At 37.7% G+C, this 18,578-nt stretch overlaps 1 protein-coding gene across 1 annotated transcript in view; it reads left to right on the forward strand.

Annotated features, from left to right (window-relative positions):
• Positions 1–18,578, forward strand: part of CCDC141 (coiled-coil domain containing 141) — a 205,383-nt gene that overhangs the window by 154,722 nt on the left and 32,083 nt on the right. Inside the window, exons 14-19 of the mRNA XM_068543883.1 lie at positions 134–313; positions 7,173–7,352; positions 7,908–8,033; positions 9,860–10,048; positions 11,232–11,411; positions 13,158–13,307. Coding sequence (XP_068399984.1) covers positions 134–313; positions 7,173–7,352; positions 7,908–8,033; positions 9,860–10,048; positions 11,232–11,411; positions 13,158–13,307 — 1,005 coding nt within the window. The remainder of the gene's footprint in view (positions 1–133; positions 314–7,172; positions 7,353–7,907; positions 8,034–9,859; positions 10,049–11,231; positions 11,412–13,157; positions 13,308–18,578) is intronic.

Below are 18,578 nucleotides of genomic sequence, written 5' to 3' on the forward strand. Positions count from 1 at the left end.
TTAAAGAATTCTGAAATGTAGGTTCCAATTAAGTTTTATATAGGCTTTTATTGGAATCTAGTATTTTTCTCCTTAAAAATGTTTTTAAGTGTTCTTAACTTCCATTTATATTCTGTTTTTTTTTTTTTTTAAGGTAGAGGAGCAATGTCAGGGCCTAAAGGAGTTTTACCAAACTGCTACCCTGCGAAAGGAAGAGGGTGACGCTGAAACCGAGCGTCACTCTGACTCAGTGGAGAAGCAGTGGCAGCTGTTTTTAAAGCGGAGCTTTTTAACTCAAGACCTCGGGCTCAAGTTCCTTAATTTAATAAATATGGTGAGAATAACATTAAATGAGTCACACCTTCTTCAAGGATCACTTTTCAAAGTCAGAATCATAAATTTAAAAGTTCAGTTGTCTGTTATTCAGCCGTGCTGGTTTAGGAAGTTCTTTTTAGCTCCATTCAACCTAGAATAGTGCTGAAGCCCAGCATTTATGTGCTTCTTTGCTCCTAGACCTCTTGTGAGTTTATCACATGAAGGCTATTTTATCATCTATTAACAAGAAAGAGTGACTATAATCCAAATGTAACATTATTATTATTACATAGAGTCCTCAGAAGATCACCCAAAAGTTCTGAGTTAGGTTGAAAGCATGCAACAAGATCCTTACAAGATTTCCAGAGGCAAAAGAAAACATCTAGGGTGAATCTTCATTTCGAAGAATTTCTTACAATACCAGATCTTTTCATAGCAAAGCTCCATTATATTTAGAAATGTACCCTAAACTTTAGTTGTTAAGTTATATCTGTAAAGTATCCTAGAATCGTTATATCAACCTGAGGCCCATATAAAGTTCTCCACAGAATTCTTGAAAGATGGTTAATCCACCTCTCCTTCAATATCTCAAGTATCTTCCTTATGAAACTGTTAGAAAATGCCAGCTGCTAGGAAGGTTTTTTTTTTAATGTTAAGTCGAATCTGTCTGCATATCTGATTCTAACCCTCTGTAGCTCCACAGGGGAAAAAAATGTATGCATATTTCATTTCTCTTACACATGAAAGTTTTTCAAACCTTGAAAACAGTTGCAAAATCTAATTTGAGTCTTTTCTGCAGTGAACTAGATATAAATCCTTTCTATCATTTAGGAGGTAGCTTTCTCTCTTTCTTCATCCTAATCCTCCCTCCCAGAATTTTCCATGATTTGTCAATATCATTCATAACATGTAAACAAGAAGTAAAGTACAACTTCAACACAGAGTACAAAGTGTACATCATTCTTTACTAATGAGACCTAAGATTGTACTAGCACTTTTAGCAATAATTTCACTTTGTTGGTTCATGTTAAGCCTGTGATGGGAAAACTGCAATTGCATTACATTTTTATTGCAGTTCCTGCCAAGCTAGGTCTCTCCCATTTTATATCCATGTCGCCTATTTATCTTTTACATACAGATGTAAACCTTTATATTTATTCCTATTTTATATCACTTTGTTAGTTTTGACTCATGATTCCATCTTGTTAAACTAATTTTGAGCCTGCTATCTATTGCATTAGCCATCTCTCCTGGGTTTAATTCTGTATATTAATAAGTAAGCCTCTTGTGGCTGCAATTAGATCTTTAATAAAAGTGTCTGAGGGGCAGATTGCTACCCCAATCCATTAAGCAGTCAATTGATTAACCAGTCTTTTAAACAGTCATGGACATTCCCAATAGTACTTTATTTTAACCACTTTTTCTTAAGTCTATAATGGAAGACACTGATCAAAGGAAGGTCTGTCTACCTAGTATCCTATCAATTGTATAATATAATTTGGCAAAAATTAGTTTGACTCCTAGTGATCATAGGGTTCTTTCCAAAGTGCTCACAATCTGCTTGATCAATGATGACTTTATTGCCCTGGTTTTCAATGTAAAGCTTACTGACAGGTAAATCACATAGGCCATCTTTTCCCCCATTTGAAAATCAGGGCATTTTCCTTTCTCTAATTTTCTGGCCCTTCTCCTATTTTCTGTAGATTTGCAAAGATGACTGACATCTGCAGTTTTCTCAGTACTCTGACATGTGATGAATCTCAGTCTGGAGCCTGAATTCATTTGGAAGAGTTGGGCTCTAACTACCCTCATCTACTTTGAGCTACAATTTCCTCTTTATCTTCATTGTTTCAAACTTTGTTGTTTAAAGACCAGTCTTCTTAAATCTATATGGAAACAAAATATGCATTAAATAATTCTAATTTATCTAATACTATCCATATGCATCAGAGAAAACTTGCTGAGTATTTTACCTATGTTCTTATGTTATATTGGTGCTTTACTGTAAAAAAAAAAATTGTTATTTTTTTACTTGGAACATTTAGAACATATCTATCTATCTATCTATCTATCTATCTTTAAGATTTTTATTCTTTTTCAGTATATCTTTATATCCATCTCTTCATTGTGTACTTCTCCAGTTTGCGCTCATAAGGGAGTTTACATATTTGCAAACTGCACTTTTTTTGGTCTATCCTTTTTCTTACTAACTTCCTTTTGAGAAATTATATTTTTCAGTTTTGGAATTTCCAGTTGGTTCTTTTTTATTAGATTTATATTGCCAGTGATATTCTCTTTTTTTATCCTCTCTTTCTCCATCTTTCCTATACTTTCGTGACCATATTAATCATGGGTATTTTAAAGTGTTTGTCAGCTAAGTCCAACATCTGGATCTGGAATTGTTTCTATTGTCTACTTTTTCTCTCGGTTTCCAGCTGTGTCGTCCTATCTTGGGATGATGAGCGAATATCTATCAAATGCCAAGCATTATGTATAAAAAAATTGTAGGAGTTCCAGATGGTGTTATCTTCTTTCCTTAGGTGGGTGTTGGTTGAAGATCACTTAAGCCAATCAGGAGCTGGTGAAGTTGAGTCCAGAGTACAGTCCTGTCAATGCTCCATCTATTCTGTTGACCTTGGGCTCTCAGCATTTTCAAGTTAGAGCTTGGTGCATTCTCTGAGGTCTCTCCCCCTGGCAGGTCTCCAATTTGGGGAGTCTTGGGAGATAGCTGAAAAACTTCCACTCTGCTTTTCAGAGGCTTTTGCTTGGGTTTTTTAATCCACTGCCCTGTTCAGCCCCAGTATTTTGTCAATGTTCTGAGATGAAGATGAGCTGTGTGCTTGAACCCCCATCCCCACTAGTGTCTGTCAAAAGTTCTATTGTTTTCTGTGTTCCCCAGTAAAGCCTCACGATCAGCCTCCTGTCGGCATACAGAATTGGGAAATGCCCCTGACTGGGGTAGGAGAGGTGACAGGTGAGCTCACCACTCTCAGGTTCGTCCTTCTCTGGAGTCTTAGCCTCTTTAGTTCTTTTTGCCTTCAAATAGATACTTTCTGCATTTATTCCAGCTTTTCTAGTTGTTCTAGGCAGAAGCACTGCTCTGCCACTAGCTACTCCATCCTACCCAGAAACAGAGGTCCTTTATTACTTATTTAGAATGTTTAAGATTGTACAGTCAGATTTTCATTTAAGATCTGTAGCAGGAATCCATTCAAAATTATATTTTGTATCTTTGTCTAAATAAACTTAGGTTTCATGTTATTCAAATGTCCATTTAGAGTTTTCAGCAACAGTGTGTATTTTACTACATACCTTGGTACCCCAAGGTCCTTACCACTGTCATATGATAAATAAATTCCTCCTTATTGATAAGAATTAAGGTCCACATAATGCTTAACTTTATTGGTTCAGTGACATTCTGACATATGAATGGTAAAGCCATTTGGTAAAGCCAGTATAACACAATTTTTATTCTCTTCATATCTTTCGGACCATTAGGCTTTTAAACAAACATTATTGCTGAAATGTGGTAACCAGTTTGGTTATTAAGAAGGAAGAAGTCCAGCTGGCATTTTCCACTGAGTGTTCTGCTCTTGATTGGGTTGCTGAGGCTCAGATTTTCAAACTTGAAATTGAAAAATTTTTCAGTTCATCTAAAAATCATCACAATTAGAAAAACTGATTTAGGGCAGAAATCTGGCAGACATATTGATGAAAGTGCCAATTTACTAATTTATAGTGGCAAATACCAAGAATGCTACATGGAATACTGCCTTCCAGTTATCAAGATATCTGAAAAGCAAGATGTCAGAAGACCACTCATTGTGTGTGAATCTACATGGAAAATGGATAATTTAGTGCCCTGTCTAGGCTAGATTATGGCAAATTTTCCAATGACCTTATACAGAAGTAGAATGAGTAGTGTGTTTACTAACTAGACCTCAGGCAAATTATTTAATCTTTCTGAGTGACCAAAATATTTCTTTGCCAAATGCATAATCACTCTTCTTGAATCCTGCTAGCTAGGCATCAACAAATCCTACCATAGCTCTCTTTTCTAGGCTTCATTCAGAGCATATACTCTTCCTGTTGTAGTTGTCATTGACATGCTGCAAATTCCAAGTTTACATTAAATTGTGTATTATATAACATTTTGATTAATATTTTCTTAATAATATGTGAAAGATACCCTATCTTTATTTATAACATAGATAAAAATATGATTTGCTTTAGGGCCTGCTGTGGCTGTCTAATACCTTTCATAATATGTGTGTCTTGTTCATCATAATTACAGAATATATCATTTTACTACTAGATCCCCAAATTCATAGGAGAAGTCACATTTAGCACAGGTATTTTTTCAATTAAACGACACTTTATAATGTCTACATTAAAATAAAAATATAAATGTGCAATATTAATGTCATTTAAAATAATTTTAAAATAAGATGGCCTGTGATTTAAAATATCCTGTTACTATTCATGGCACTATCTTCTGACTATAATCTAAAAGGTCCCTTGACTTTTAGATACCCAGCTGTCATTGCCATTGTAGAAATTCATGTGCAATTGCTCCTTAGAAATTCAAGGATTTACTGAGAAAAGCTGGCCATCAAAGTAAAAATTACTGTTTTGCCAAACAAATATTCTTCTGCATTTTTTTGACGTTTGACATAAAAAAAGCCCATTGTCTTACTTTCTACCTCTCTTATCCTTCTGCCTCTGATTGAATTTCCAGTAGTTTAAAATCATTGTTTAAAGGATTTCAAATCAGAGATCTAGAACATATGAAAGTTGGGAAGAGAAGTCTTGGAATTTAGATATTGTTCTTCTGGTGCCCAATAGAGATACAAATATAGAGATACAGTTGGCCCTCCATATCCACGGCTTCCAAATCCCTGGATTCAACCAACCTCAGAGCTAAACATAGTACACCATCCACAGTTGGTTGAAACCTGGGGATATGGAGGGCCAACCATGGGATTTGAGCATCCACTGGTTTTGGTATCCGTGGTGAGTCCTGGAACCAGTCCACCCCTGCCACCCTGCTGCTGTGAATACCGAGGGACAACTGTATATAGAGGTACATTTCAGTTCTCACAAAATGTAGTAACTTGAGGAACTGCTCACAAGGAAAATTTTAAATAATTGTAGTATTGAGTTGGCCAAAAGGTTTGTTCGGTTTTTTTCTGTAAGATGGCTCTAGTAGCACTTAGTTATCTTTAACTTCATTTGAAACAATTTTGTTAGATTGTATATGACAGCTGTCATATCAGCGTCATTTCAAAAAAGACTTATCAAAATTGGTGAATTTTTGTGTAACCATTTTAATACTGAAGCTGGAAGAAAAAAAGCAACAGTTTCGGCATATTATGCTTTATTATTTCAAGAAAGGTAAAAACGCAACTGAAACACAAAAACAGATTTGTGCAGTGTATGGAGAAGGTGCTGTGACTGATGGAACATGGCAAAAGTGTTCTGCGAAGTTTTGAGCTGGAGATTTCTTGCTGGACGCTGCACCATGGTCGGGCAGACCAGTTGAAGTTGATAGCGATCAAATCTAGACATTAGTTGAGAACAATCAAGGTTATACCACATGGGAGATAGCTGACATACTCAAAATATCCAAATCAAGGGATGAAAATCATTTGCACCAACTTGGTTATGTTAATTGCTTTGATGTTTGGGTTCCACATAAGTTAAGTGAAAAAAACCTTCTTGACTGTATTTCCTCATGTGGTTCTCTACTTAAACATAACAAAAACGTTCCATTTTTAAAACAAATTTTTACGGGTGATGAAAAGTGGATACTGTACAATAATGTGGAACAGAAGAGATCATGGGGCAAGCGAGATGAACCATACCAAAGGCTGGTCTTTATCCAAAAAAGGTGATGTTGTGTCTATGGTGGGATTGGAAGGGAGTCCTCCATTATGAGCTCCTTCTGGAAAACCAAACAATTAATTCCAACAAGTACTGCTCCCAATTAGACCAACTGAAAGCGGCACTTGACGAAAAGCATCCAGAATTAGTCAACAGAAAATGCATAATCTTCCATCAGGATAACACAAGACCACATGTTTCTTTGATGACCAGGCAAAAGCTGTTACAGCTTGGCTGGGAAGTTCTGATTCATCCGCCATATTCACCAGACATTGCACCTTCGGATTTCCATTTATTTTGGTCTTTACAAAATTCTCTTAATGGAAAAAAATTCAATTCCCTCAAAGACTGTAAAAGACACCTGGAACAATTCTTTGCTCAAAAAGTTTTGGGAAGATGGAATTATGAAGCTCCCTGAAAAATGGCAGAAGGTAGTGGACCAAAAGGGTGATTACGTTGTTCAATAACGTTCTTGGTGAAAATGAAAAATGTGTCTTTTGTTTTTACTTAAAAACCAAAGGGACTTTTTGGCCCACCCAATATATACAATGGGATAGTTTAGAAAGAAACACAGACCCAGAACAATCTGCCCCCTCATGGTCCCTGATACTCAGATATTGACATATTCTAATGTGTGTTAAAATAAAAGGTGGAATCCACTTCAAAACTTATGCATTAAAATAATCTCAACTTCAAAATACCTGGATCCCTGTGCTCATTCAGTCACCCTTTAAGCCCCAGGAAATGAACAGATCCTAAAGGAGAGGACTCAAACCCCAGTGGGGTCATGAAGAACTCGGGAGCTGACATCCAAGCATAGATTATGGGTTCTGAGAGCCCAGCTGTGCCTGTGCACAGACTTTTCAGACTTGTCTTGATATCAGAACTGTGCTCTGCTTTAGCTATGATGAAGCGTTTGCCTCCTCAAATAGTTGTATGCAAAATGTTGTATTTCTTGGGAAAGAAAAGCCATTATACAATTATTAATTTCACAGGCAAAAGCAAATGAAATATTAAATGTGAAAAATGAAGTACACATTATGGAGAACACTATGGAAAGCCAGAAGGCAGAAAGGGAAGAACTCAGCCGCCTTCGGATAGCCTGGCAACTTAAAGCCGCTGCAAGCAAGCCCATGAAACAGCAGTGGGGAGCGTTCAAAGAGCAACTTAGAAAGGTGAGGGAACAGGCAAATGGGTAGTATTCAGCCTTAAAAGGGAAGGAAATTCTGACACATGCTGCAACATGGAGGGACCTTGGAAATATAAGTGAAATCAGACGAACACAAAAGGATAAATATTGTGATTCCACTTATGTGAGGAACCTCGAGTAGTCAAATTCATAGAGACAGAAAGCAGAATAGAGGATACCAGGGGCTGAGGGGAGGGTGAAATGGGAGTTAGAGTTTAACCAATACAGAGTTTCTGTTTGGGAAGATGAGAAAGTTCTGGTGATGGTTGGTGGTAATGGTGGCACACCAGTATGAATGTACTAATGCCACTAAGTTGCACACTTAAAAATGGTTCAAATGGTAGATTTTGTTAATATTTTACCACAATAAAAAGAGGGCCTGTGCTTTTGTTCATTGGTGGTTTAGAACCACAAGCTCACTCTAGGTAGTGAGTGCTTTCATGGTCATTGAAAAGTTTGATGACACACCATGTCATCACTGGAATGATTATGACGTATTTGCTGGTGGTACGTATGCATAACTATCTAATGTCTATTTCAGACTACTCACAACTTAAAACTTCTTCAGGAAGCACTTATGCCTGTGTCTGCACTTGACCTTGGAGGGAGTCTCCAGACCATTTTAGGTCTACAGAAAAAATGGAACGAAATGAAACCTCAGTTCCAGGTGAAGAAACAAATTGATGGCCTTGGGTGAATGAAAAAGTATTAAAAACTCTTCAGTCGATGCTCACCTAATTAATTTTTACAGTCTGATGAATTATAATTTTTAAAAAACAAAAGCATTGCTTGTCTAAAAATCCACTTTAAAAACACATTTTTCTTCCTGTTTAAGTGCAGTGTGCTATATTTGATGATACACAAACATTCGGGCTACAAAAGGTCCTTAATATATTCTTATCTTAGATTATTTTAATTTAAGTTAGTTCCTTATTAATGTATTTATCATATATATTTACTCTAATTCTTTTCCTAAGGGGTATAGACATGATTTCGATTCAGACATCTCAAAACAAGGATGGGCAATCTCTGACACAGAGGTTCTGCTGTCCTCTGTCCCTGAAATTATCACTGTGATGTCATTGTGCCCACCCACTGGCACCCCAGGCTCCTACCACCATTCCAAGAATTTTGCTGTGCTCTCCCTTTCTCCCTCTCAGAGAGCCCTCAGGATGTGAGAGAAAAAACCATGGGTCATGTTCCCAGGCCCTGATTGCTAGTGCATTCCATACACCCCCACCTCTTGCCATTCCTGAGCTTGACACAGCTGCCGAAAAAGTTTGCCAGTCACGTTATCCTCCTGCCTGGATTCTTGTTCTTTGCTGCAAAGTTAAGATACCTGTGTTTCTGTTTGTCACTACTTTGCAAGTATTGGCTTTAAAGAAACCCCGAAACAGAAGTTTGAAGATTCCTTTAGGGAATATCTAACTTATGTTCCTTTAAGACAAAACTAATGCAATACATAACCACCCCTCACTCACAAAAAGCACACACACCATTGTGGCCCACAGTGAACTCTTTCCTCCAAACTCTTAGAAAATTCTCCTAGCCTATCTGTTGGTTTCTTTGTTATATTCTCTATCATATGTATCTGCATTTCATGTGTGCACATGCCCCTGCACATGAGTAAGTGTATGTGTGTAAATTCCTCTAAATCAGGAACTGTTGTCAAGCTTCTTTAGCTCTGTCACTGTGATGTGCGTATATTTGATGCCCACGTACTTGATTTCAACGTGAAGACCCTTACTAGGTCACTCTTCTGCAAATTATCTCCTTAGCCTAAATCATTTCCATTACTGTTATCCTTGACATAAAATCCAGCCCTGAAATTATAGCAGCTTCCTCTTTAAGCTGTGCACCAGGATCTAGATTCCTATAAGGGCTCTCTGAGCAGTTCTGGGTAAAAAGAAGGTGGCTTATCCCTCCCTACAAGTGGTGGCTATTTGTGGATTCTGGGATGACTGCTTTTAAAGCAGCATAGCTACTGTGCTGCTCAGCTGGTGGTTCATTTTGATCATTCTTTTATCACAGAGGACAAATAATTCCCCCAATATATTTTTATGCTTGTCTTCTTTTGGTGTTCTTATCATACCACCTGATTCTGGTTGTATTAAATATCACAGATGGTCACAGCCTCATAGAGTATCTAGAATATATTTACTTAACAGATGACCAGAATATTTGGTATGTCATAGAAATATATGACTTTCCATTTTGCCACCTAACTTTGAAACACTTTTTTGTGTTTTTTAAATTTTTAAATTTAATTAATTTAAATTAATTTTTAAAAAAAATTCTGAGGAGGTGAGGATGGAATAATAGATCCCTAGCATCATGCACAATGCCTGGACTTGCAGGGATGGGGGTGAGGCTCACAATAAGTATTTGTTAACAAATAAGAGAGTGATTTGTTATTGAGATCTTCATATAGTCAGTTGTAAAGTAAAAAGCTCTCTAAAAGCTGTGTTTCTTTTATTGCTTACAACTTTTTAGCAACTGAATGATGAGGTTCAATACATTATAAAAGAGTCAGAAGAGTTAAGTGGCAAAGGAGCCCCTGTGAAAGAGAAGTCTCAACAGCTGAAGGACCTAATTCACCTCCATCAAAACCAGAAAGAGAGAATCCAAGATTACGAGGAGATCCTGTATAAGATTGTCCAGTTCCACCAAGTCAGAGAAGAGGTAAGAGTTATCATGGATGTTTGGAAGACTCTCAGTTTTAAAGTATGAAATTAAAAATAAATGTGTAATAAATAAAGGCCAGATTGCTTATTCTGATATTAGAAGCTTTCCTCAGTCTGGCCCCTGACTTTTCTCTCACTGGGCCCCATCCTGCCCAATGTTCCAGCCAAACTGAGCTCTCCTTGGTCCCTCAAAGATGGCGTCCACATCCCTAATTCCAAGCCTTGACTCTTGGGCTGCCATTATCTGACAGGTCCTTCTGTCTCCTCTCTACCATCTAGGCCCTGTCCCTCCATCCAACAATCTACCTCCCTTGGAGTGATTTTTCTCTCTTCAAAATTCCTCGAACTCTTATTGTTTATTCCACACATCTGTCATTTTTAACACCTTGATTCTTAATTACTTTTGTTCCCCTAACTCAAGTGTAAGCTGTTTCAGGGAAGAAAACAATGTTTTTTATATCTCAAGTATCAGTAGAGTGCTCAGTAAAACTTCATAGTCCTTAGCCTCTATTAATAGAAAATGGAGACTTACTGAAATCCCTTGAAAATAGCCTCTGAATTTACTCAGATCACAGGCCTCATCTTGCTAAAGTTTTAGGCTATGAGCAAACAGTGTGTTCTTCTTTAACAGAACTGACAGTGTTAGTCCCTCAATTTTACCCTATTGACTTGCAGCATTGTAACACTTATTTGTCTATAATACTAATAATCTTAGATGGCCTTGTCAGTGTTGACCTGCTAGTTAAATGTTATAGGAAATAAGTTTTTTTTTTTTAAAAAGCTATCTTTGAGAAAGACAAATACTGTATGATATCACTTATATGTGGAATCTGAAAAATACAACAACGTAGTAAATATAACAAAAAAGAAGCAGACTCACAGATATAGAGAACTAGTGGTGACCAGTGGGGAGAGGGAAGGGGGGAGGGGCAGTACAGAGGTAGGGGATTAAGAGGTACAAACTATTAGGTATACAATAAGCTACAAGGTTATATTGTACAATTTAGGGAATATAGCCCATATTTTATAATAACTATAAATGGAGTATAACCTTTCAAAATTGTGAATCACTATATTGTACACCTGTCAGTTATATAATATTGTACATCAACTATACCTCAGTTTTAAAAATCTGTCTTCGTAAAAATATGAAGGTTAATTGTTAATGGCCTAAATTCCAGCTGGGACGACTCTTCAGATCAAGAGAACTGGAGTTTCTACAACAGCCAAAGGAAATGGGTGATGCTCACGGTGTCCAGGTTCTCCTCAGTCGCTCTCGGGAAAGGCAGGCACACATAGACCATCTGCATAAACTGGCGCTTTCCTTGGGGGTGGACGTCATCTCGTCAGTTCAGCGGCCTGTAAGCAACTTAGAACACCATCATTTATACCTAATATAGCTCTCAGTTGGCCTGTAGGATGAAAGAAACCAGGCAGATCGCCTGGTATACGTTAAATTAAAAAATACATTAAACCATTGGGCTACTTATTTGTGGTAAGTTTCTACCACGTCCAGAGAAAAGAATTTTCAGGAGAAAAATCTTATTTTAAAAGCCTTGTTTGATACATCTATTCTCATGCTAATTTAAAAAAATCATAGAGGTGTGCTATCTATAATGGCAGTTAGTTTTTCACATTTGAAATATGCCTAAATATGTAATTAAGGGACTAAACTTTTAATTTTATTGAACTTTAATTAATTTAAATTTAAAACTGATACCCCAAATTGTAAAACTGTTAAGTATATTGGGAACAATTTGGGTATGTGTGTCTACTAAACTCTATGAGATTTAAGTACAGATCAAGTGTTTCTGATAGAAATTTAGCAACAATTGAGATACGCTCTAAGTGTGAAATACACACTTGATTTCAAAGACTTAATATGAAAACCTTATTAATGTTTTTTTATATTTGGTTACATGTTTGGGTATGTGTTTGGTTAAACAAACTATATTATGAAAATTAACTTCAACTGTTTCTTTTTTACTTTTTAATATGACTACTAAGAAATTTAGAATTATTTATGTGGCTCACATTGTATTTCTGTTGGACAATGCTGCTTTAGCACGTCAGATCCAAAAGGTAGCCGAGAGATCGTCAGGCCCAGGACCCTCGTTTTATAGGTGAAGAGTCTTATCCCAGAGAAGCTGCTTTATCCATAAAACCCCAGGGTAGAAAAGCCCAAGAACCCTGGCTCCACCCAGGGATCTGGCACTCATCACTGGATCTGCTTTATTCCACTGGACTGACCTTACCAAAGGAGCCTAAAAGAGATGGAAATAATTCCAGATTAAATTTCCCTAAATAACACATTGGGCTCTGATTTTAAAAAAACTCCTTCTCCAAATTCTTAATTTGAGGGAAGAAAAGATTATGTTAATTCTATCCAGTATGTATAACATTAATAAAAATCATAATGGCCAATTTTATTTCAAAGTTCATTGAAGATATCCACTAAACTATATGGAATTCAATGGATCTGAAGTATTTTCTTAACTGAAGGACATAGAAATACAAGATATCTGTTGCTGTTAACAGAATGTTTTTCCCAAGAAAGACCTTTCTTTTTAAAGAGTTTTGTTTTATTAGTAAATTTATTTTAAAAGAAAAAAAAACAAGTAAGACGTCTCACTTTGCACAAATAATGTAAATTGTTCTCCAGTCCGCATCTGGCCTTGGCCTCGGCAGCCCTCTGCGCTGAGTAGAGGTTGGAGCACTTGCGTAATAAACCTGAGGTTACGCTCAAGTTGACAGGAAAATTATAGTGCAGAAGCCAAATGTTTCTAATGCATATTTTATGCCTTTTGAAGTAAAAATTATACCTTATAATGAATAGTGTCTCTGAGGCGTTGGGTGTGATGAGCAAATCTTCAAAACTGAAGTTTCAAGACTGGAAATGTGTAGGGGTTTGTCTTTCCCAACATTGGGTGTTGGGTGTCTGGCTTCTTTCTGAAATCATTATATTCAAAGAAGCTTAAGGTAAAACAAATCAGGAGCCTATTTTTTTTATGTCATTTATGAGTTTCACAATGCAGGTAAATAGCATGTTGTTCTCATTGCTGTTTTGCCAATTCCCTTCATCACTTCCACTTCTCTTTCATTTTTAGAACTGCTCTAATGTCTCTGCAAAGAACCTGCAGCAGCAGCTGGACATCCTTGAGGGGGACAGTCTGAACTGGCGTGCCCAGGCTGAGGACCACGAGCGGGCCCTGACCCACAGCCTGGAGTTCTGTACCGCAAGGGGTGAGATGCGCGAGGTGAGAACACACGTGCACACACACACACACGCACACACACGCACACACGTGTGCGCGCACACGCGCACATACACGCACACATACACACACGCACACATACACACACGCACACACGCACACATACGTACACACACGCACAGTGAATCAGGAGACTCTCTTTTTACCCTTGACCTTTAATCCACCAAGCAATGGCCTCAGGGCTCAGAAAGATTGAGTAAACTTTAAGCTCCCAAACTTTTTGAGGTCAGTATATTGTCAAAGCATGGAAGAACCTAGAATGCAGTATTAGGGTTTTTTGTTTGCTCCTCCCCACCCACCCCAAACCCTCACAGCAGTTGTTTTGCTTGAGTGGATACACATCGTCAGTGCAGAGTGATAGCATCCCGGTTCAGCCAGCTCCCGCCTGCTGAGATGCTATTTAAGTACCACTGACTCATGATGAAGGGGGTGCTAAGGGGAGCAGGCTTGTTGCCTCAGAGGCTACAAAGTATTATCACCAAAGTCAAGTGGCTGGTTTCACATTTACTCAAACTGAGTGGCTTCTCTGGCAAAACAACACCTAGAGAAAAAGAAATAACAGGTGATAGGTATCCTCCTAGTCCATGCCCCTCCTCCATACACAGTTAATTCCACCTCCGCTTTCTCAATTCTACCCAACCCCCAACCCCCAGACACATACTGAACTAGAGCCACACCCTCCCATAGTTAAACTTTCCATCTAAAGGTTTACTTGTTCTAGGAGAAAAATATAGGTTAGCGAGGGTCCTGGTTCCTTACTGGAACTGACAGCAGAACAAAAGGTACCACAATTCCAGATTTATCTCTGTTTAGAGCAAGATGTTTCTAAGTTCATTAATCACAAACCCATTAGGAAAGTGAGCGGAGGGAAAAAGACGTGGTGAACCTTCTTGATTTTTCTGTTTATGCCCTCTTTACACAATTTAGGACCAGTGAGTATCAAATATTATCAAACAACATTAGAGCATGGACTTAAGTATGAGCAACTAAACTTAGCAAGTGGTCTCGCCCTTTCATAGCCCACGGAGAAGTGCAGGAAAGGAGCATGGCCGGAAGGAAAGCAAGAGGGCGAGAGCAGGAGAGGCCGCTTGGATCCCATTCAGCGGGAGGGAAACAGGAAGCAGCATCGTGGAGGGTTTTCAGTTGAGTGTGCCACAGGACTGTAGAGTTTCTGCTCTGCGTCTGTGTTTCAGGAGTCACTGTGGGCGAGAGACTCATTAATTCGCTCAGTGTGAAACCCCTGGTGTAGCCTGCCCTCTGTGTAGTAGAACGGCCTCTTCCGGTTCCTGTACTGCAGTTGGCAAGACTTCAGCCAGATCACTTTAAGGAAAACAATCTTAATTCTCCTCAGGCTATAAAGTTTAGACTCACAGCCATGGAAATAGTTTTGTTTACTATCTTTCCCCAAAGTTGTTTTCTTTCTTCTTTTTCTTCCTCTTCTTGCTTTTTTTTTTTTTTTTTTTTTTTCTTTGTAAACTTTTCTTGCTGAAGAGCTCTCTCTCTGCTGTGACGTTCAGCCGTATTTCATTGAAAGCACAAGAGAGCAGGCTAAGGGCTATTCCTAGCTGCCTGTGTCTCAGTTTCCCTCTTCCTGAAGCATGGTGGCCTTTATGGAGCTGGGTCTCCCTGTTCAGGCCCTTTCCACAGTGGTTCTGTTTACAGGGCTGCCTCGTGATGAGCCTTTGCTGGGAGCCAGCAGGCTGGGAAGACAGATGGCCCTTCCAGTCATCGAAGGGACAGGCCAGGATGGTCTGTACTGTAACAGGAACCAGAAACCAGATACGTGCAGCTTTCATTTAGGAATCAAATATCACTTTAACATGATCTCAAGTATTAAGAGAGTGATTCTTCCCATTTGCTTCTACTTCAAATCCAACTAATGTTTGATATAAGTCACAGTTTCATATTCAAAGGATCCTTGACAAATTTTGGCCCCTTTCCCTTTTCCTTCTTCGCAGAGATATACGAGGCATGTCACAGTATATCATGCACAGCCTGGATTTTCCAACTACAAGCTTAATGGGAAAATAATCCAAAGGAATATTTTCAGTGCCCGTTAATAAAATAAAGAGATGTGTGGTCTAGTTTGTATTGTGAATGTCAGAGCCAGATTCTAAGTTGTAATAATATTTGATATTTTAATTATTATTATCATTATCAGTATTTGGTATAAGTGCTTAAAAATTATGTAAAATTAAAAGCTGTATGTTACACTAATTTTTTTTGTATAAAAAAAATAAAGTCAGATAGCCCACCAGGGAACTAGACCAAGCATAGCATTTGATTTTTTCAGTTGATTTTGAAATGCATTATTTTGCATCCAGTGCATTTAAAGTGCTTCTTGGAAGTTCACTGATCTGAGCTGAAATTGGTTTTGGAGGACTTTCATTTTCCAGATGAGGAAACTGAGGAGTATACAGTTTTCACTTGAGCAGTGTGCTGCAGGACTGTGAGGTTTCAGGGAGTCAGCTTTGGGCCAGAGGCTCATTTATTGGGGACCAACTTTTACTGGGCACCAGCTTGTCACCTGCCAAACTCAGAGTTCACCATTCAGTTAATGTTTGAACCCATTCAACCACTGCATGGTCTGATGTTAACGTATCCTTTTACTATGCTTTCTTCTTCTGTCTTTGTTTTCTAACATACTCGTTACAAGCTCTTTGTACGATCTGATATAATAGCACAGTTCATTTGGTTATTTCAACTAAAATTACTTTATTGCATGGTTTTAATTGCACTAAAGGCCCTTAGAAAAGGACTCAGGAGTTCCCTGGTGGTCCAGTGGTTAGGACTCAGGGCTTTCACTGCTGTTGCCTGGATTTAATCCCTGCCTGGGGAACTAAGATCCCGCAAGCCACACGGCAAAAAATAACAGAAAAAAAAGAAAATGACTCAGTATCTCAAGGTAAAATAAAGTGAGGTATTCTAAATGTGATTTTTTTTTTTTTTAATGTGATGTGATATTCCTTAACGACAAAGAACCATGGTTTTGTGCCTTGATTCTCTTTGGGTAAAATATTATTATTTTCTAATTTTATATACTATATAAGACATAGTTAGTTAATTGTAAAACCTCATTTTCTCCATGTGTACTAGAAAACACAGCCTTCCGACTGCCAGATTTTGGGAGTTTTTTCCCATTCATTTCACACAAAGATATATTTGTATGCATGAATGTTGAATCTCACTGTACATTTTCTTGCCTGGCAATATAAATAAGCTTTTAATACACAAAGCATTATAGATATTCTCTGCCATATTACGTGACAGAACATCATCAGTTCCTTATTCTTTACATGTCTTCTTTAGAAATGTAATAAGTTAATATCGAGCATGTTTTCTTCTTGCAACCTGACCAAAAAAATTACCTTTACATTTACATGATGTTAATGGAAATTTGTCACTGGAGTCTCATTATGGGTCACGAACAATTACTTTGATGAAAAGAATAGTAATGACAGAATTGGGTTGCTATTCATTTTCCCAAAATGAATTTTGCAAATGGAGCTTTCATATAATTATATTACTTCAGCCTGAAATTTCTACACTGTAGCAACATCTTACCCATCAGGAAGGAAACAGAAATATGTATGTGTATATGTATGTATGTATGTGTATATATATATATATATATATATATTCCATATGTTAGAGTCTCTTGTTCTAGTCACATAGATTCTTTTGTTCTTTTGTCAATTTGGATAAAACGGTCATCTAAGTTCCAGGGAGATAAGGCAGATTAGCAGCAATAAATTATTGTAGAATAGGGGAATGCTGCTGCCTTAGACAAATACACAGCCAATAACATTAAACCTCCTGATATTGTATAGTGCTTTGCTATTGACAAAATGACTGTGGACAACCACCATCTGGTAAGAAAGGAAGCAGAAAAAGAGGGTATAGATGAGGCAGCACTATGGTATAGTACAGACAATTACTGTTTTCCAGATTGATGACCTTAATTCATCATTTTAAGAAAAAAACTAAATTATCGTCATTCAACAGACATGACTACTGTGTGCCAGGCCATAGGAACAGGAAAGTCCTCAGGAAACTAAGAGTCTAGGCAACTTAAAGCCCAGGGGACTTCACAGTCACAACTGCTCATTACCAGGCCCCACTGTGAGTCTGTTTCATTGGTATATGTAAGAGGATAGGAAAGGTTATAATTTGTTCTGAAAATGTCCATCCCATAGGGTTAGAATCTGTTAGAAGTTTTGTGTGTAACATCTGCAAAATGACTCTTCTTACTGAAGAAGATAGAAAGCTAAAGTTTAAAATCATGGTTATCGTGTCCAGAAAATGAAACGTAAATATATTATGAACAAACAAAACTTGCAGAGTGGATAAAATAGCTATTACTGAGATACGCTGCCACCTGCAATTTAAAATGGAGCAATTGTCTTCTCCTTCCAAGCGGCCCCATTTCCTGCTTCTACAAGACTGATGGTAAGCACGGGTAGACAGCCATGTGGTTGCTGAACGGATGGAGGCCAAGAAAGTCTTGTCCCAAAATCTCTCCAACACTAAGCCTAAATATTCTACCGTTAATAATTGTAGCAAATCATTCAGGTTAAGTTATGAGTCTTTGGGTCCCTTCATTTCAAACACAGGCATCCCTGGGAAGTGATAGCATTGCAGCCTTCTTTCTGTTACTGAAAATGAGAATCAGAAAGCTTTTTTTTCTGGAGTAGGCAAAATGGTGGGCAAGAAATTAAGCTCGTGAAATGGACATTAAGAGAAATGGACTATTTGTTTTGTATTTTTGCTTCTGGACAATTGTGTGCCATAGTTCTAATGAAAAGCTCTTGTTTTAACATACATTTTCTTAGTTTTAAAATGTCTCATGTCCCTCACTTAAATTGGCCTTGCCAGCAACAGACTCACAGATAATACATTCTTGTGCCGAAGTTGCCTCAACCGGCTTCCTCAAGACTAAAAATAGCAAGCCAGCCTCCTTGTTTTCCATCTTGTTCCCTCTGCTTCTTCTCTAAGAAGTTTTTGTTTATGCCTAACCCTGAGAGAGGCTTACTGCTTCCTGGGAAATTTGGTGAAGATGCTCATTATGCTAGTTTCAGAAGAGCTGCAGTTTTAAAGTCTTAATGATTTTTTTTTTCTAATTATAGCTGTATTAAATTAGTCCGCTTCTTCCACAGCAAATATGTAGGAGCTGAACATATGGAAAGATAGGAAAATTGCACTGTTCATTTGAAAAAATATCTTTCTCCTGATTGTCTTAAGACTTTCAGAAAT

Source organism: Eschrichtius robustus, chromosome 5, assembly GCF_028021215.1.
Source record: "Eschrichtius robustus isolate mEscRob2 chromosome 5, mEscRob2.pri, whole genome shotgun sequence".
Lineage (NCBI taxonomy): Eukaryota > Metazoa > Chordata > Mammalia > Artiodactyla > Eschrichtiidae > Eschrichtius > Eschrichtius robustus.